General features: G+C 43.6%; 1 protein-coding gene across 1 annotated transcript in view; it reads left to right on the top strand.

Moving 5' to 3' along the window:
- CDH11 (cadherin 11) overlaps positions 1-21,420 on the top strand; it is a 142,650-nt gene that overhangs the window by 99,003 nt on the left and 22,227 nt on the right. Inside the window, exons 4-8 of the mRNA XM_055000354.1 lie at positions 4,940-5,234; positions 9,154-9,273; positions 11,437-11,604; positions 16,836-17,023; positions 21,125-21,378. Coding sequence (XP_054856329.1) covers positions 4,940-5,234; positions 9,154-9,273; positions 11,437-11,604; positions 16,836-17,023; positions 21,125-21,378 — 1,025 coding nt within the window. The remainder of the gene's footprint in view (positions 1-4,939; positions 5,235-9,153; positions 9,274-11,436; positions 11,605-16,835; positions 17,024-21,124; positions 21,379-21,420) is intronic.

The following is a 21,420-nucleotide window of genomic DNA, read 5'->3' as shown; positions in this document are numbered from 1 at the left end:
AATGCCATAGAGTCCACCCTCCAACGATGCCATTTTCTCTAGGGGGCTGATCTCTGGAGATCAGTTCTAATTCTAGGAGAACTCCAGTCCCCATCTGGAGGTTGGCTACCCTCAACCTAATCTACTTCTTCTGCTGAAATTGTTAAGAACAAAACAATATAATGCTGTATTAAAATATCTAAACTAAGGAGAAATATGTAGGACAAAATGTAGCTCACAACTAGTGACTGATAGTTTCTAAATACTTCCATTATCCCAGCTTCTGATATTCCCTTAAAAAATTGATATATTGAAGGTAGGGTTGCCAGCCTCCAGGTAGTGGCCAGAGATCTCCCAGAATTACAACTGGTCTCCAGGCCATAGAGATCAGTTCACCTGGAGAAAATGGCTACTTTGGGGGTGGACTCTATGGAATTATACCATACCAAGGTCCCTTCCCTCCCCAAACCCCAGGTTTCTCCAGGTTTCTCCAGGTTTCACCCCCTAGATCTCCAGAAATTTCCTAACTTGGAGCTGGCAACCCTAATTGAAGGTCATACCATGTAAGAAGCTAGAAGAATGGATCTCACATGTATTTTTTTTTTTTTTTGCAAAAAGACACGATTCAGACTGGGACAGCTATAGAAGAGGAGGGTGGTTAATTCATCTCCTCCTTGGGAGGAGGAAATGCATCCTTTGGGATAAGCATGCATCTTGCCTGTATCCTGTCTGTATACTCAGATCCAGTATTGAAGAGAGTGGACTAGGAGGTAAAATCACCATGGACTAGGGGTGGACTAGGAGACCCTGATCACCATGGGTCCTATGGAGATGGGCAAGTCAGATCATGTAGTTTGCTTTCTGATGTTTAGGCTGGGTTTGGGTGGTGTGCATGCTTCTCCTAACTGGCCATTTTTTAGCAGTGTTGATAATGTGAGAGTTTCCTTTCCTCTCACGCAGTCCCAACAGTGGCGTAGTGTGGAGGGGAGGCTAAGGGGTGGTTGACCTGGGCACAAAATTCGTAGGGGTGCAAGAGCCTGCGCCGCACCCTTGGGGAGGCAGCCCGCACTGCCTGCATGCTGATGGGGCAGCCAGCTCGCTGGGTGCTGAGCTGGCTGCAGCGTTGCAGGCAGCTGCACTGGAGGGGGCAGAGACTGTGCTGCATCTGCCCATGCAGCCTGCACGCATATGTGGCAGCCAGCTTACTGGACGCCAAGCTGGCCTTCCTGCAGTGGTCAAGCTGGCTGTGGCAGCATGGGCAGCTGCGGTGGAGGTGGTGTAGACTGCACTGCACCCATGGGAAGGATGCTCACACTGCCTGCACACTGACAGGGTGGCTGGATCACTGGGCGCTGAGCTGGCCTTCCTGCAGCAGCTGAACTGGCTGTGGCTGCGTGGGTGGCTGCGACGGAGGGGGGCAGCTGTGCCTTGCATGATGACATTATAATACTTGCCTTGCCCAGGGCGCTCTCAATCCATGCTATGCCACTGAGGGCCAAGCTACACATGACGAATGACACTTGAACAGCAAGTGTATTTCTCCCTGTTCACTTGCCCTCCACTCAATCCACTTGCCGTTCAAGTGTCATTCGTCATGTGTAGCTTGGCCCTCAGTCCCAATCCAAACTCAGCCTCCATGTAGTTTCCATTTACCAAGACACTAGAGAGCTGAGGACAGACTTCCAAACATCTCGATTTCATCCAGAGAGCCTTCCTGTTGGATGGGAAAGTCCAGGTTCAATCGGCCACATCTTGTACACTTTAGAATAATTACAGTGATTGTATTTACATCTTGTGAAGGACACTAACAGGTAATCGCTGAGGGGGCTTCAGAATAGCACCTTATAGAAATCAACACATGGAGGGGAACCAACCCAGATGTGTTTGCTCCACCTATGCACAACCACTGGCTTGAAGTCTACTCATGAAGCAAATGTACAAGTGTAGGCTCCATCCCTGAGACTGGAACATTTCAAAAAAATCAGCATTCCCAATTATGTAGATAGAGATTATGCAGACAGACTCTTGTTTACAATGTGGCAGTCATATGTTGGTAGAGACAAAGACCAGCGTGCTTATGCCTCCTCTACCTGCAATAATGTCAGTGTGCGTAGAGGACTGAGGTCTCAGAGGGTACAGTCATCATTTGTCCTGAAATACTCAAAGCATTCAGAGATGCCCATTTAGGAAGTGAGCACCTTCCGTTTTGATCCAAGGCCTAATTTGATAAGAAAGCCCTAGACTGAGGCTGCAGATCACCAGCTATCTCACAAAGAGCTTCCCTATACAGGAGTTCTCTCAAGCAGATCAAAGGACATCTTCCATGCCCGTCCCTTGATGCCATTTCCATCACAGAGATATTTGAGAATCTAGATCTTTGGGGTTGCAGGGTGGGGGTGGGGGAAATCTCTGCCTAAATATTAGCTGTACCTTTGCGGTTTCTCTTCAGTTAACCCTCATCCAAGCTGCAATTTATGTTGTTTGACCCAGAATGCAACTCATTTTCCAGGGAACATCAGAAAACATCCTGAAGTGCAACTCTCCTCAAACCAATGGGCTTTAACCAGTGTAAAACAGATGTGATGGATCAGGCTCATTGGGTACCATGCTCTCATTATTGTATCAGCTTAAAGAGGATAAAATATGAGAAAGCAAAGATGATCCAATTATATAAAATTCATATTCATACTGATTCATGGAGCCAAATGCCTGTAGCGTTATGGAAGTAGAGGAAGCCAAGCAAGTGGGACTCACATTTCATTTCATGAGTTAATTGCTTTAGCGCCATTCATTATAACATCACAATGGGCATTAAGTATTGAAGAAACTGGAAATTAGTTGGGACCCAATAGGTGGCTGCTTAGTTGCAGCTCCACAAATCACAGATATACATTTTTGTGAAGTACAGCTTAGTAAAATAATCATGAACGTAAAACCTTTCATAAAAGCTCATTACTTCCCCACCCCTCTCAATATATATATTCAAGTGGATTCTAAACTAATACTTAGTGTGCCTTAAAATTCATCAGACAATTTAAAATATCTTGCTAGTTATATCAATCACAGAAATACCTGGAGATGCCATAAAGGTACAGACAAACAGATAGATATAGACTGTGGTGGTAGTGGTGGAGAGTGCTGTCAAGTTACAGCTGACTTATGGCGACCCCTGGTGGGGTTTTCATGGCAAGAGACTAATTGATGTGGTTTGACATCACCTGCCTCTGCAGCCTCTGGTCTTCGTTGGACTATGCAAAACCAACTCTGATGAGATCAGTCTTACCTGGGCTATTCAGGTCAGGGCATAGACTGTGATACACATGTTCAAATATTACTGAGGGCCAAGCTACACATGACGAATGACACTTGAACGGCAAGTGGATTGAGTGGAGGGCAAGTGAACAGGGAGAAATACACTTGCCATTCAAGTGTCATTCGTCATGTGTAGCTTGGCCCTCACTCCATACTGTTCTTGTTCCATAATTTTGGAACCTCAAGCATTCCATACTGCATCCTTTCAATTGTAAATTTCTGTGCATTTTGGATGATTGCACGCATGATGCTGATGCACATTTATGTGTTTTTGATGCATGTTGCAATCTATGCTTCCACAGTACCTTGATAAAGATAATATATGTTCTAATGCATATACAAATGTGTATTTGAAATGTCCACCAAAAAAGGCCAGGACACATCAATGGAAAGCCAATCATAACTGTACACGCAGTTAATGCTCCAAATATGCAACCTAGACTAAAATGACAATTTCCATAGATTTGCCCTTCTCATTGGACATTCTTCTTATGTTGTTCTTTGGGGTTCCCTCTCCCAAAGCTCAACATTTCATGGGCTGCAGTAGGAGGGGCTGTAGTGGGAGGAGGGAGCAGGGCCAGCACCACCACTGAGGTGGTGAGGCGGGTGCCATGGGTGCTGGGGTGCCAGAGGGGGCACCGGAGGGGGTGCTGGGGGTGGAGGTGCATGCCACGGAGCTGGTGTGCCTGGCCCGCAGCTGCTGCAGCCATCCAGCCCCACGCTGCTGCTGCCTCTGCTGCCACATGCCCCTGGCTGGGCGCAGCAGCCACGGGCCAGGCACAGCAGGCAGCTGGGGCGGTGTGCAAAGCACAGGCAGCCTCCGTGCATCACCCCAGCCACCTGCCGGCCAATGGGCCTGGCTTCGCTGTGTGATGACATCATCACGTGGTGACATCATCACGCAGTCCGGAGCCGGCAGTGGGAGGGAGGCAGGAAAATTCAGTTCTACTTATGGAAAATTTAATATTGATCCCATGACTGGACAGTTAAGAATGGAGCAACATATTCTAAGGTATGTTGCTATTGGGGAGGAAACCAGAATAATTCTTAGAAAACATCCCAAATAAATAGAATTTCAATTCAGGAGCAATAATTATTGGCTTTTAACAACAACAACAACAACAACAACAACAACATTCAATTTATATACCGCCCTTCAGGACAACTTAATGCCCGCTCAGAGCAGTTTACAAAGTATGTTATTATCCCCACAACAATCGCCCTGTGAGATGGGTGGGGCTGAGGTCCAAGCTACACATGACAAATGACACTTGAACGGCAAGTGGATTGAGTGGAGGGCAAGTGAACAGGGAGAAATACACTTGCCGTTCAAGTGTCATTCGTCATGTGTAGCTTGGCCCTGAGGGCCCTGAGGACCAAGCTACAAGTGACAAATGACACTTGAACGGCAAGTGTATTTCTCCCTGTTCACTTGCCCTCCACTCAATCCACTTGCCAGGCAAGTGTCTTTCGTCATGTGTAGCTTGGCCCTGAGAGAGCTGCTAGAAGCTTTGAATGACCCAAGGTCTCCCAGCTGGCTTCAAGTGGAAGAGTGGGGAATCAAACCCCATTCTCCAGATTAGAGCTCTTAACTATTACAACAAACTGGTTTTTGAAATAACAAACATATATGTTTTTCATTTCACAGCTTCATTCAGATATTGATTCTGGTGATGGGAACATCAAATACATTCTCTCAGGTGAAGGGGCAGGAATAATTTTCGTTATTGATGACAAATCAGGGAACATCCATGCAACAAAGACACTGGATCGGGAAGAAAGAGCTCAGTACACCTTAACAGCCCAGGCTGTGGACCGGAATACCAACCGACCCTTGGAACCACCCTCTGAATTCATTGTCAAAGTTCAAGATATTAATGACAACCCCCCTGAATTCTTACATGAAAACTACCATGCCAATGTACCAGAGAGATCCAACGTAGGTATGTATACAAAAATGTATTACAGATTTCATGATAAAAGACATCTAGCGATAATTGCCATGTACTTAACATGTATTCCTAGTTATATACATTCCATTTGACGGATATAGTATTTCTGGTACATCTGTAAACCTCTGATCTTATTTTGCCATTAAGAAAAGCTTCTTACACACCTAGTATTGTGCCAACATATTAGAGTTGCCATACTTCATTTCACCAAATTAAGACATCTTAATTTGTATATTATGCAAATTTATAAGTATACAAATCTAGAACACAAAAACTTGAGCTCTTGAATGATTGGAGGAAGCATCTTATTTTTAACCTGACAGTTTCCTCATTCCAGGATTTAATTGTATTTTTTTCTAAGACAATTGCAGAACATTTCAGGGAGCGATGCAGGAAGTATGTCGCTCATACCTGTGTTGTCCCTTATTGGCTAGAAGCATGGAAAGTCTGAGTAGGCTTGTGTCTCATTAAAGAACTTGACACCGTGTTGCTAATTTTGCCTTGCATGCTTGGGGCTGCAAGAATTGGAGATTTAGCTTTAAAAAACGAAAAGACTGCTGAAACACCGGCGATCAAACTGTTTGAATGGCCATCAGGTGGCATGCCCATAATTCAGTTTCTGGGCAAGCAAGTCATATGACATTCATAACTCATATGCAGTAGCTGAGGTTTTCGGGTTTCATACCTATCCCAAGGGTCTCTCTAGGGTCAATCCTAAACAGGTGTACTAGAAGTAATTCCCATTTTATTTGGTGGCGCTTATTCCTAGGAAAGCGTGCTTAGTATTGCAGCCTCTTTTTGTGTGTGTTCATGCGTGCATCATGAGTTCAGAAAGCAAGCATAGGAATATATACACTTGGCTGCAAATGCCAGCACACTGTTTTCCTTCCATCCCATCTGCAAAGTAAATATTTCTCAATGGTTTGGAGAAGCACTTCTCTGTTTTCAGTACAGATCCGTTGTAGCAGTAAGCTACATTGTTCATTTGGCCAGTTTCAGCCACAAATAGCACTTCCCCAAGGCAGCTCATAATCTAAATTTTTTAAAGTATCCTAAAATGAACAGAGAATCTATTAAACAAGATGGTGCCATCACTATGTCTACTAGTCCAAACACCTTCCAGAAGAATGGCAACAAAAAGTCCTCATGTTTCTCTGAAACACCTGCAAAAGTGATACCAACCACACCTCTAGAGGGACATGCTGTCCTAGCTCTGCTGAAATGTTGGTATTATTTGATTGAAAAACAGCAACTCTAGGCACCTTGAAAAAAGTCCCCCATAGGGAATAATGGCAGACCTGCAAGATAGGATGGGACAGAGATTTTCTGTAAAGGAAGCCTTCTTCACTTTGTGAAAGGAAACAAACAGGAGACCACCAGGAAGAATCACAAATATAGTGATTTCAGAGGAAAGTTCATTTTTTAAAAAAAATTACCAGTCATTATAAGAATAGGAACTTGAAATTAATGCAAACAGGGTTTTTTTTTAATGCTGGTGGCTGGCTGATGCTCTCTTGCTAAGCCTCTGCTTGACTGCCATTTTCCCACCATAGGAATCAGTAGAGAGGAGTTTGCCTGCACTTTGGGGGACTGTCAAATGAACCCCTTTTTTCAATCTGCTTGAAGCTTAGGGCATCTTTTCATTAGAAGGGGTGGTGTGACTGATGTTATAATCTAATTTATGTCATTTGTTTTTATTGTATTTATTACCGCCTGTGATCCACTCTGAGCCCACTTGCGGGGAGAGAGGACTATAAATTGAATAAAATAAAATAAAATAAAATAAAATAAAATAATAAAATAAAATAAAATAAAATAAAATAAAATAAAATAAAATAAAATAAAATAAAATAAAATAAAATAAAATAAGGAGGGCTCTGTACTGTGTAAATTTGATGCCATTATCTTTTTCTAAAAAGCTGCTCCAAACACATGAATGAATTCCCTCATTGAAAGTAATAGTCCAAGGTCTATTAAAAAAAAAAAAAAACTTGGCTCAGAGAATCTGTTGCAATTTAAAAAGTCACTGGTACAAGTCTTATTTCTACTATTTCTGTATTTTTGTTTTAGTCAAACCACTTTCTATCATTCCTAATTATACTGGCTGTCATTACAAGCATATTGCAAGGATTGTTCCAAGATCATGTTTATGAAGTTCTTTGAGCAACAATAGCCATATACACACGTTGGGTAGGTAGGGTTCCCAGGTGCCTGCCGGTGGCAGGCAAATTCCTGGGGATTTGCCCCCTCACCTGCCGATCACCCAGTGAGGGGGCAAGCTTCTGCAAGCCACTGGCAGGTACCTCAGGAACTCATGCCATGCATGTGTTCCCAACTGACGTGGGAACGTCACTTCCAGATGGGCTGAATTAGCCCCGTGTGGAGCATGGAAGTGCTCTTGTGGCTGGTGCAATGACTTCACTACTGGAAATGATGTCATCGCATCAGTCCCAGAGAGCACACGCATGAAGAGGATCCTCATGAGTGGCATGAGACAAGTGCCAGCTCTCCCTGTCTCCCAGTGGGAGGCGAGAGGGACCTGGCATCCCTATGGGTAGGGGAAATAGAAAAGAAGCTATTTGCACATATTGCCATTTTTAAAGTTATCTTTCAAATCTTCCCAAATGACAAAATAGGGACAGTGATTTGCCAATGATCTCTGCTACAAAATAGGATCATTTTGGTTCTGTTGAGGACATAACTAGGCCAGGGCCTAAACTAGGTTTCTGCCAGGTGATTGGAAAGATTCAAAAGTGAGTGGAAATTTGATTTATCTCCTTAATTTCCCCTTTACATCTTTCCTGATCATCATCAGCTTCTCTGGCTAGGGTTGCCAGGTCCCTTGAGTCCCCTGCCGGAAGTGACACCATCACACGGGTCAAAGGGCAGCCTGGCATGCACTCCCACACTCGCCACAAGGCTGAATCGCCCCCCTATGGGCCCAATTTGGTCAAAACAGGCCTGTTGCGGGGCAGGGGGGCACACCACATTGTCCGGGGGTACGCTGTGCTGCCAGGAGGGTGCCCCAGGTGGTGCACCCCCCCACTGGCCAAGTAAGTTGGGTCGGGGGTCGGAGGTGGGGACAAGGGATCCCCCACTCTGGGCAGGAGATTGGCAGTCCTATCTCTAGCCCACTCATCAGGGATCCTTTGCACACCATGTTTGTGCATGCATAGATTGGAGGTCACACACACGTTGCAATTCATTACACATTTTGGATTTGTGTAGAAATCCAAATTTGTGTGGATTTGTGTAATCTGGGGATTATCATGGGTTTGCCCTAGATGCTATATGAAGTTGGCCATTAAATATAGTAATATTTGAGGAGTTGGCCGTTAGATATAATAAGTAACACCATATAGTAGTTCATAATTACTGCACAGGGTGATAAAATGTCTGAAATTGGCTGTGTTACATGTGAACAGATTCTTTTTTTTTTCTTTTCTGTAAACTCAGCCAAAGAAATTTTCCACTTACTTTGGCAATTATCATGCATATAATGTATAAATACTGGTAAAGGAGGTTTTGTTTTGTGCAGGTTTTTTTTCTCGTGTGTATAACTGAATGTCCCAAATACTGATATTAAGCACTTGCCAAGAAAAAAAAAAAACCACCCAGAAAGTATTTCGTGAAATAGAATTTACTGAACTGTGTACTCCAAGAAATTAATTGGTCAGAGATTTCCCATAATCCCTGGTACAGCTGTTACATATCCCCTGTGTTTTACTAGCAATACTTCTTGTAGGAGAATAGAACTTTACGTTTAATTTTCTAGTGCCTAATTATGAAATTATCTACAATTGCGTTGTTTTTTAAAAAAAATAGTGAAAGCAATTTTAGAAAATGCTTCCATGACTTTTTATAAGCGGATTTAATCCTGAAATGCATTTGGTTCCCTCTCTGTGCTTAGGTACATCAGTTATTCAGGTCACAGCCTCAGATGCTGATGACCCCACCTATGGAAACAGTGCCAAACTAGTTTACAGCATCCTTGAAGGTCAGCCGTATTTCTCCGTGGAAGCACAAACAGGTATTGCCACTAGGGGACGGACTCCAGCCTTACTTTCTCAGATAGCTGTCCATTCGACCTGCGGAAGCATCATTCCCTAATCATAAACGCTGTGATCAGTCAGGATCCAAGGGTACAAAAAGCTCCATCTATCAACTCAATCATCACTTTGTGTGTGTAACAACTTTGGATCCCCCACCCAGAAAGCAGTAGGGAGGCACCTCCCTCCCATCCATAGAATAGGAATCTCTTCTTCCCCATTTTCTTCCATCATTCCTATACTGCTGTGAAGGCCACCATGGACCAGACAGACAGACAGACCGATGGATGCTACTAAATCATCAGCCCTTCAACAATATACTAGAAAAGTGCCCTCATGTCACTAAAGGCAATGTTATAATCCTGTGGGAGGAACTCAGGGCCAAGCTACACATGACGAATGACACTTGAACGGCAAGTGGATTGAGTGGAGGGCAAGTGAACAGGGAGAAATACACTTGCTGTTCAAGTGTCATTCGTCACGTGTAGCTTGGCCCTCAGTGGCAGAGCTGTTTTGCATGCAGAAGGCCATACACTGTCAACGGTCATTCCTGTCCAGTAATGGCCACAGCTGGCTCATCAGCCAAAGCTGAGGAAAGGCATCTCTAGTCACTGCTGCCACCTGCTTATGCAACAGAAAGCTGAGGTCCAGCAGCACTTCCAAGCTATGAACCTGTTTTTTAGAGGGAGTCCAACTCTATCCGGAACAGGGGATATCCCCATTTCTCAGGGCCAAGCTACAAGTGACGAATGACACTTGAATGGCAAGTGGATCGAGTGGAGTGCAAGTGGAGGGCAAGTGAACAGGGAGAAATACACTTGCAGTTCAAGTGTCATTCGTCACTTGTAGCTTGGCCCTCAGTCAGGCCAGTAGAACCTCCATTTTGTCAGAATTCAGTTTCAGCTTGTTAGCACGTGTCCATTCCAAAACTGCCCCTAGGTTTCCTCAGCCTCCCTGGGATCTTCTGGAAGCCTGAGGGCCAAGCTACAAGTGATGAATGACACTTGAATGGCAAGTGTATTTCTCCCTGTTCACTTGCCCTCCACTCAATCCACTTGCCGTTCAAGTGTCATTCGTCACTTGTAGCTTGGCCCTGAGATAGACCTGAGTGCCATCCATAAATTGGTGGCAACTCAGCCCACATCTTCGGATGATCTCTTCAAGCAGGTTTACATAGATTTTAAAAGGCAGCAGGGGGGGGGGGGCAAGATGAAACTTTGTGAAACCCCATAAACCAAAGGCCATTTTTATTTTCTCACATTTCTAGCTAAAACCATCAGGTAATGGGTAATTTGAAAGACTCAGAGACCCTAGATAGCTGCTGCCAGTCAGAGCTGGAGATGACAATATTGATCTTGATAGCCTCAGTATAAGCTAACTTCATATGTATAATTCTCAGCTTCTTCACTCACAACAAGATCTTGTTAAATGTTCATATTGTCACCCACTGGGCCCAGACCAGGGCTTGGATCAAGAAAAAGATTCCCACAAACAGAGAGGAGGAATGTTTTCTTGAGTTTCCCCTCTTGCTGCACATCTTGGACTCCCCCTCATACCATTCCTGGGGGGAGGGGAGTTTTACTAACTCTCCCCTCTCAGTGTATACCATAAATTCTTTCCTTGTGCTGCTCCTGGTTGGGGAGGGTCCCTGTGTCACCCAGTATTATCATTTGGGGGTCACTGGAGGCTGCACCGGAAGAGATGTCCCAGTGCTGGCATAAATCCCTTCCACTAATGGAAATCACTGTTACATCCAAGCCCAGGCTGCACAGCTCATTGATCCAAATATGCCACATACTCTGGTATTCCAAAATGCCTGACAAGCTTCCTGTTTTTGTAGTCAAAGCCAGGAAGCAAAACAGGACATTTATCATGCTCCAGAGCATACCTAGCTGTATTTAACATGGTGATTCTGGCTTCATTTAGAGTAGCAGAGAGTCCCCTTGAGTGATTCTCCTTTGACTCTACTGGATTTATCGACAGAGATTTATAGACACCGCGTCTGGTGCAGAGTCATCACGGGGAATCTAGGCTACTGCTGATGCAAGCAAAGAGTGTGACATGAAGTGAGATTATTAGCGTGGAATGAAGGTGAAAGAATGTTTACTTGGCCTTTTCTTTTCCTCCCACCTGTATATTGGAAGGTATTATTAGAACTGCTCTTCCTAACATGGACAGAGAAGCAAAGGAGGAATATCACGTTGTCATCCAAGCGAAGGACATGGGAGGACACATGGGAGGACTCTCAGGGACAACCAAAGTGACAATTACCCTGACTGACGTCAATGACAACCCGCCAAAATTCCCGCAAAGTAAGTTGCAAGCTCTCTGATAAATAATGCAGAGTCTTTTGTACTATTTATCTGAGAAAGGTATTTAAGAAACATGGCACACAGGGAATACCACAGAGCTATTTTGCCGTTCTTTGTCTCAGAGGCAAGTCAGTTGATTGACACTGGAGTTAACAAGCAGGGAACTAAACATAATGAGTAACCTAGGGATACCATCCAAACCATCATCTCTGTGTTCAGTTCTCCTTCCCTACTGCATGCTACAGGGCTCTGTGCCATAGGTGTGTGGGTTGGTGGGAAATGCACTCTGTGATCATACTAGATGAGCAAAACTAAATGTTACGGGGCACGTGAGATAAAATCAGTGCAAGGGTGCAGTTTTCAGCAGCATCTCCTTGCCCTTCACAAATTGTAGTGCAGGTCTCTGAAGGTCAGCAAAACTAAGTGTGTCGACTGAATCCTGACTACTTAGGTTATTATAAACATGTTTCGTGTGGGTAATTTAGAATATTTCACTGTAATTGTTCTTCCTGACCCATTTTCAATTTCACTTCTCCTTAACATGAAATGAAATAAATTTGTTTTCTGTGCCATTTGTTTTCTGTGCCATTTTCCATCCTTTTGTCCTCTCTCACCCCAAGAGAGCCAGTTTGGTGTAGTGGTTAAGAGCAGTAGGACCGTAATCTGGAGAACCGGGTTTGATTCCCCACTCCTCCACTTGTAGCCAGCTGGGTGACCTTGGGTCAGTTACAGCTCTCTCAGAGCTCTCTCAACCCCACCCACCTCACAGGGTGATGGTTGTGGAGATAATAATAACACACTTTGTAAACTGTTCTGAGTGCGTGTTAAGTTGTCCTGAAGGGCAGTATCCCTCTGATTCCCTCTGGGATAGGATTATGATCCTCCTGGTCAGGATGGGGAACCTCCACCCTCAGCTCCCATCACCTATTGCCATTTGAAGTAGTAGCAGGGGATTTTTAAAAAAACTGGCAGCATCACACATGCTGTTAGGTCAATTCCGGGGAAAATAAGGAAGTGACAACAGGTAGCTCTGGAAATTGCCAGAAAATCTATGGTTTTACTATAGAGTTTGCAGCAATTCCTAGAGCTATCCTCTGTCACTTCCAGATTTTCTCCAGACGTGACATCATCACAACTCATGAGGCTTCTTCCCCATGTCCCTGACCCCAACCCTCCTGCTGGTCGCCAAGCTCAGTGTAGGTTGGGAACTTGCATGAACAACAGCCATACAAGTGGGATGGATACAATGAGGTTAGGGAATGTCGTGAAGTCACACATTCCTTCACTCATCATCAACAGAGCTACACTTGCGAAAGAAGATCAGTGGGGCATTTCATCTCCTGCTGGACCCAGCCCCATGTGGCTTCTTGACCAGGTGATTTCTGATTGGGAATTTTCCCCATTCCTCAGTTGTTCTTTTCCAGCTCTACAAAAAACTTTTCGAGATGGGGTTACCAAAATCGTACAAGGCATTCCAATCATGGGCAATTCAAGCCCTGTACAGATGACCCACCTGCACATTAAGGAGGGGGGGTGGCCCACAAGCACTCTCTGCATGCTAATTGACTGGTCTGCACAGTGTGAATGTGCAGAGGAAGTATCTGCACATACATTCACTCCCTGTGATCAGCAACATTCAAAAAGCAGTTTTGGTGATCACACGGAAGGAGTGCAAGTGTGAGCCTTTCTCCACATGCTTGCATCATGCAAACAGCTTGCAATTATATCGTGTTGGCACAGTGTCCTTCTCCACATGGTCAGTCAATATGCAGAAGGGTCACCTGTGCATGGCTCTAATTTTAATCCCTTTCCTAATAATCTTCAGCATTTTTCCTAATAATCCCTAATTGGAGCCTTTTTGAAATAAACAAAATGTCAAATTTTATAGCAGTGGTGGTGAACGTGGGGTACCTGACCACATTATTAAAAAATTGCCAAACTGACGGAGAGAAGGGTTAAACTATTTGTCTTGTGACACTCAGTGAGTCATTTTCAAAGGCAGGATTAAGACGCAGGAGGAGATTCCTGGCGCTCTGCCTGGCTTTCAAAGCACGCCGGACAATGATGTTTTAAAAACATCCCCCTGCTGGGATCAATGGGATATGGTCTAGACTTTTGTGGATATGCTGGAAAACCTGTTAACTGAGACAGTTGAGACTAGGCTGGATGAAAGCAATAAAACTGTACTTCAATGAAAATGTATACTTTTTAACAAGAGGGACCAAAGAACTGTATCACCCGTCTTCCCAATTTTCTTTTTTATGAATTCAAGTACACTGCGAAAGAGACAAGGACTCTATCTTAAAAGCAATCGCTGTTTCGACTCCTTTTCAAGTTATCTGTCACAACAGGCTACAACAATTACAAAACACATTCTTCCATTGTTGGTTTTCCTTCGGTGGATTTGTCCATTTTGGTAGAAACGTTGATTTCCACATTTCTCATGACTGTTTCATGGAATACTTTTGCTGTTTTCCTCCCAAGAGAATCCCCAAATACAACACACACACACAGAGCGCATGAAACACAAGCACACATGCATATTTATATCATCTACTTATTTAAATATTTACATGCAGTCTCTCTGCAGACAGATGCCTGAGGTGGTTCACAGCAGTATACAATTCAATTATAAAATGAGACACATAATTAATAAACAATAAAATCTAAAACAAAATGCAAAATCAGTCTAAAATCACTGACACTCATACATGAAGCTGCCTTATACTGAATCAGACCACGGGCACATCAGCGGTGGTACTGTGATTGGCAAAGGCTTTCCAAAATCACAAATAGTAGAAATCTATGCAAAGGGTCTCCTATCTGATCCTTTTAACTGGAAATGTTAAGGACTGAGCATGGGATCTTCTCCATGCAAGCAGGAGCTCTGCCACTGAGCCGCTTCCTGATTAAAACTGAATAAAGTTCAGCAACAGCAACAAAAACAACTAGCTGAACACAAAGGATAACTGAAATCAAGATCTCAAAGGGGAAACAGCCAATCAGTTAACTTAAACAACATCGATCCAAGGTTCGATGAATACATGGTTTATAAAGCAGGATTTATCATGACATCCAAATGTCATCTCTTTCTCTTTTATGCATGTGGACAATTGTGTGTGTGTAAAGTGCTGGAAAGTCACAGCTGACTTACGGCAACCCCATAAGGTTTTCAAAGCCAGACATGTTCAGAGGTTGCCTGCAGGTATTTCTCTGGACTTTCTTGGTAGTCTCTCATCCAAGTACTAAACATGCTTCACTTCCTAGATCTGATGACAATGGTTAGCCTGGGCCATCCAGGTCAGGGCACATGGACAAGTGGAAGGAACAAATGTATTCTTATGCCTTCCCTACCATAGATTCTCATCAGAGAGTGCAGGAGACCCTCTGTCAATCTTTCTAAGCAAAAGCCATAAAACCAAGTCAGAGATTTATTCCTGTTGGAGTTTTAGCTGTAATATTATATCCATTTCTTTTTATATAATTTGTGGCTTCTGGATAAATGGCCCTGATTAAATGATCTGAAACCTTCCTAGAACTGAAGGTCTACTGTGATTCATTTTAAACATAATTTTCCCTGCAATTCTACATTAACATCTGCAATATGAGTTACAGCCTTTGTGTTAGAATAATGTCTGCATTTTGGCTATGCAGTTATATACTGTCAATATAGAAATGAAGGCATCCCCGTGGAGAACTCAGGGCTGCCGTCATGTTTAGTTGAGCCCTAAGATTTATCTGGCCCAGCATTCTTCTTCCAACTGCAGAAGGCCCAATGCCCGTGAAAGCTCTTCCAGGGTCTGAAGCTGGCATCAGCCCATTTCCCTTTCCTCCGCATCTTATACTCCATGGTATACATGGATGTTTCCTACTGCTGCTATTTCAAGCAGATATAACTTGTCATCTACAGCATGTTTCAGATTATTAAGTATGACCAAGGAGTGTGGGAAGACTGTATAGTTTTTCCTGAGATGTATACACTCAGTGGAAAACAAGTCTATGGCGTTCTCTTCACATGAACTGGAGTCCAGAAGAGGCAGGGTTACCAGAGAAAGCTGGATATGCATAGATCTGTATATTCATACTCAGGGTTTTTTTTTTCTGGGAAAAGAGGTGGTGGAACTCAGTGGGTTGCCAGCACTGGGGGCAACTCCTGGCAGGAGATGGTGTCCCTGGTACCACATGCACATGTGCAAAGAGCGTGCACGTTCCTGGGGCCATGCAATAATGTCACTTTGGGTCAGCTGAAACAAGGGGGGAGTTTTTTAAAGTTTAAATCACCCTTGGCAGAAATGATCACATGGCCTGAGGGCGATCTAAACTATCCTCTGTCTGGAGATCAGGGAGGGGGGGCCACAGGCCATGTGACAATTTTCAAGAGGTGCCGGAACTCCATTCCACTGCATTCCAGCTGGAAAAAGCCCTGTTCATATTAATATGTGAGGAACTTGCTTATGTCAGGGCAGAGCTTAACACAATCACCAGCATGGTGCAGCAGAAGGGCTGTGGCTTTGTGATAGAGCATCTGCTTTGCGTGCAGAAAGTTCCAGCTTCATTCCCCAGCAACTCCAGTTACAAGGATCAGGTAGCAGTTGATGTCACTGCCCGGTCTGCTTACACAAAACTTGATGGACCAATGATCTGATGCAGTGCAAGGCAGCTTCATGGGTAAATAAATCAATAGGAGGAAGATGTATTGTCGAAGGCTTTCATGGCCGGAGAACGATGGCTGTTGTGGGTTTTCCGGGCTGTATTGCCGTGGTCTTGACAATGCCAAGACCACGGCAATACAGCCCGGAAAACCCACAACAGCCGATAGGAGGAAGGTTTAAAGAGATGGATGGATGGATGGATGGATGGATGGATGGATGGATGGATGGATGGATGGATGGATGGATGGATGGATGGATGGACGGATGGACGGATGGACGGATGGACGGACTGATAGACATACAGAGATAGATGGACAAATGAGCAGATAGACAGATACAGACAGATAGATACAAATAGATAGATACACAGACAGACAGACAGACAGACTCCACACTCACTATGCTCATTAACTTTGTTTCAAACCATGAAAAAGGGGGGGTACTGGAAATATCTTTAATTTGCCTTTAAAATTTTAAAATTATTGTTCTGTTCCTTTAGCACATTCCGATTATGCAAGCAACAAGTATCATGCATACAGAGTCTAACAATCCATTTACAAATAAATGCTCTTTGCCCAGGTGTTTATCAGATGTCAATATCGGAAGCAGCTATCCCAGGAGAAGAAGCCGGAAGAGTGAAGGCCAAAGATCCCGATATTGGGGAAAATGGCTTAGTAGCATACAACATTATCGACGGGGATGGTATAGAGATGTTTGAAATTACAACGGATTATGAGACTCAGGAAGGGGTTGTGAAGCTTAAGAAGGTAAGCAATGATACCCCTTCATTCCTGTTAATGGATAATATACTTCATTTTCTTTCCATGCCTCGTAGAAAATATAATAGTGATAGATTATCACTCATGGTAAGAAAATCACAGCAAATGCAGTTTGGGATAATTTGTTTATGAAGCTATGATTAACTTCCAGCGTTCCATTTTACTCTTATCTGCTAGTGCCGGGAGCCAGAATGGCAGGAAAGAGATTATGAAAAGAAGGCATCGATGCATAGAGGCTTCTTAACATCTTTTTAAAGTGAAGAAAGTACATTATTCTTTTACTGATCTTCCACTTGAGAAATCAACACCGTTCGCTCTTCAAAGCCTATTGCGTATTAACTTGGAAATAAATGATGGGATTGCTCTGGTTATAATCAAGCATTCATTTTTAAGTTGGCACTGCGGTGTGAATTTTCAGATAATGTGAAAATTACAAGAGGTTTTTCTGTGTGTGTGTATATATGTGTGTGTATGTGTGCACGCGCTCCTGCTTTCCTGATGAAAACTTAATTTCGGCTGTCAATATTCCTCCCAAACGCATTCGATGCAGAGAGAACGAAAAGGAAAAGAAAGAAAAACCCAGGAAGAACAGCATTATGTTCCCATCAAGAGATTCAGAGACTGCCTAAGCCACTTATCTGCTTTCTGGCTTGCAATTCAAAAAAAGAGGCTGCCTTTTATTACCCAGCTGATGTCACTGCAGAAATCAAAGTGAATGTCTTAACACAAAGCCTCAAAGAAAGGCAGCGATGTTCAGCTGCATTAATAACAAAGTTTTAAAGCAAAACTGTTAAACTAATGCATCTTTCTGGGACAGAACTGTCTGAAGCAAACAGATTGAAATCTCATGGTGGTCCCACAGACAAAGCCTTGCTTGTAAGGAAGTGCATGAGCTAGAGAAGTAGGTAAAGGTAAAGGTAGTCCCCCTGTGCAAGCACCGAGTCATTATTGACCCATGGGGGGACGTCACATCACGACGTTTTCTTGGCAGACTTTTTTTTATGGGGTGGTTTGCCATTGCCTTCCCCAGTCATCTACACTTTCCCCCCAGGAAACAGGGTACTCATTTTACCGACCTCGGAAGGATGAAAGGCTGAGTCAACCTTGAGCTGGCTACCTGAACCCAGCTTCCACTGGGATCGAACTCAGGTTATCATGAGCAGAGCTTGGACTGCGGTACTACAGATTACCACTCTGCGCCACGAGGCTCTCCAAGCTAGAGAAGTATTGAGGTTAAAATGTCAGATAAGGACCAGAGGAAGGATGAAAATGTCATAACTGGGAAATCCCACATGGAGAATGAAACTGCTGAATTAGGAAAGTCATTGGCACCACCATCACTATTTTGGGGGTCCTTGGACATTGATAATGTTCCATCTGAACCCAGAACTCTGCAAAAAGAAGTATTTCACGACGACCTTCTGCATTGTACCATTGAAAATGGGAAATGGCATTCTGGAAACCTTTGCTGGAACCCTGGCAAATGTTTACTCTTGCTGCCCTCTGAAGGTTGCCCTCATTATTACAAGAAAAGTAATGGATTAAAAATATTTATCTTCATGATCTTCAATCCTTTGAGAATGCAAAGGCATAAATACAAGGCATATTTCTTATTGAAAGGGGCTTTGCAGGGGAGGGGTCATATGAGAGCATACAACAAGACAAAATCTCAAATGTCAACTTTAAAATATAAATATTCCAGATGCCCCCCATACACATACTGTGTGTGTGAGACTCCCAACTTCGGTTATATAAAGCAAGAGGCCAGAATAGGTAGAGAAAAGAGAGTGAAACAATGCTTCATAGATGCCTATCTGCATTGAACCAAATCTTCAGGCAGGGCCTCAAATATCTGGTCAGCCAATAATTCAGAAAGTAAATACAAGGGGAAGAGCAGTAAAGAGGTGGAGGCAAATAATACATGCCAGAAATGGAACTTTTCCACAAACAACTCATGGTAGTCCTGGGTGGGCAAACACTTTATTTGGAGCCTGATTCTGATCTCAATTATAGGGCTTAGGGTCTGAACAAAACAAAACAAATGTCTTCTTCCTGCATTTGGAGAAAGGGGAGGAAAGCCCAGGTGAGCTATCAGGTATGGTCCCTGAGTGGCTGGAAGTGAGAAAGGTTCTGGAAATGTTTCCAAATAAGGAAATGAGGAGGAGTCCCAAGGTGGGTAAGAGATGTGTGGGAGGCAATCTTAGTTAATTCACCAAACTAGGGTTTTCAGAGAAAATTTCAACCAACCAGTAGTGGGTCAATGTGGATGAAAACCTTTTTTAAATCAAGCATGTCAGTGTAAGTCTATGTCTTTGTTGGTAGGGAAAAAAGTGTCTACCTAGATTAACTACTGAGAGTTCCTGATTAATTGTTTAGCATATGGTTGCCAGCTCAAGGTTGGAAAATTCCTGGAGATTTGTGGGGTGGAGCCTGGACAGGGTGCGGTTTGGTGGGAGGAGGGACCTGAGAGGATTCTAATGTCATAGAGTCCATCCTCCAAAGCAGCTATTTTCTCTAGGAGAACTGCTTTTTGTTGTCTGGAGATCAATTGTAATACCAGGAGATCGCCAGCCTCCACCAGGGGGTTGCCAGCTCTAGTTTGGGCTATCCAAAACAAGAGACTTTGTTTCCCCAGTGAATGGGATGACATTAAGGTGTGTGTGCTCCCTTTCCAGCTCCTTCTCAGCTGGCAATAGTTCAAAATTGATTTTCTGGGCCTCAGGTGACTGGTGGAGAAGAGCTGGTCTCTGCACCAAAATGAAAGGGGAAGATAAAAACAAGTCCGGTGACTCTTTAAAGATTAACAACATATATTTCAGCATAAGCTCACTTTTTCAAATGCTAGCAAAAAGAGGTTTGGTGGCAAAAATCTCTATTTCTTAAACTACGTTTAAAATTTTGATTCCACCCCCCCCCATGTATTGAACTTCCACAGCATTTCAATCCAAAAAGTATTTCGTAGCATTTCCACATAATATTGATGAATGTGCAAAATCTTTTTCTCCTACTGTCTAGAACTTCCGCTAGGATTGCTAGCTCTGGGTTTGGAAATTCATAGAGATTGGGGGGGGGGGCGCTGGGGGCAGGGTTTGGGGAAGGGAGGGACCTCAGGGAGGTATAATGCCATAGAGACCACTTTCTAAGGCAGCCACTTTCTCCAGAGGCACTGATCTCTGTCACCTGGAGATCAGTTGTAATTCTGGGAGGTCTCCAGCCACTGTCTGGAGGTTGGTGACCTTATCTTCCTCCCACAAAATCTGTTATAATGGTGTCATGGTTTGAGTGTCAGACTAGAATCTGAGAGAGCTTAGTTTCAATTCTTATTCTGCCATGTAAGTTCACTTGGTGAATGTGGGTCTGTCCCATTCAACCTAATCCACTTCACAGGGTGGTTGTTTTCAAAATAAAATGTAGAAGAGGATGCTGTACATTGCTTTGGGTTTCCATTGAGGAGGAAAGTGGAGTATAAATATTTAAATAAATAAGTTGTGTGAGTGGAGTTGGATTAGAGGAAGGCACCTTCCATCCTCCCCACTCTTATTGCAGCCTTTTGTGTGTAGCAAAATTGCTCTTATAGGTCAATGGATCCCAAAGAACAGTGGGAGAGTCTGCTGAGGTGGGGGAGGTGGCAAAAAACTGCCTTCCCCTCCTCTGCAGACAGAAAAGCTGTTCTGTCGTAGGAACTGCTGCTCTTTTGATGGAACAGCACTTCAGAATATATACTATGGATGGATGGATACTATACACAAAAACAGTTCAGGATCTATTTTAAAAGCAGTGTTAGTTATTATTAAATTTGCTTATTTCAAATACTTGCATTCTCTGTTTCTTTGCATACTTAAAGAGTTAAACAGAAGGTTGGTTCCAGACTAAATGAGCAGTTTCCATCAATTTCCCTTTCTCACTACCACCCCCCCCATGTCATTCACCAGGGTTCCCTTCCCCACTCCCCCTGGAGTAGCATTTCATGGAGAACAAGGAAAGGGGAAAGGCAGGAAAGTTCCATTCTGCCATGGAAAAATTAGGCTGGATCCAACCCACTATTATTCCTGAAGCCAAGTGAAATCTTCCTTTCCTTTTTTCTTTCAGCATCTAGATTATGAAACCAAAAAGACTTACAGTCTGAAAGTGGAGGCAGCCAATGTACATATAGACCCAAAGTTCATCAACAATGGACCATTTAAGGATACTGTGACTGTGAAAATTAACGTGGAGGATGCTGATGAGCCACCAGTATTTTTAGCACCAAGTTATATCCTTGAAGTGGAAGAGAATGCAAGTCCCGGCGTTCTAGTTGGGCGGGTACATGCCAAAGACCCAGATGCGAAAAACAGCCCTATAAGGTATGCTTCATTAATGAAAACTTTCATAATTTACAGAGTGGC

This window comes from Eublepharis macularius, chromosome 16 (assembly GCF_028583425.1).
Source record: "Eublepharis macularius isolate TG4126 chromosome 16, MPM_Emac_v1.0, whole genome shotgun sequence".
NCBI classification, from domain to species: domain Eukaryota; kingdom Metazoa; phylum Chordata; class Lepidosauria; order Squamata; family Eublepharidae; genus Eublepharis; species Eublepharis macularius.
This window is presented reverse-complemented; position numbering and strand designations above follow the sequence as displayed.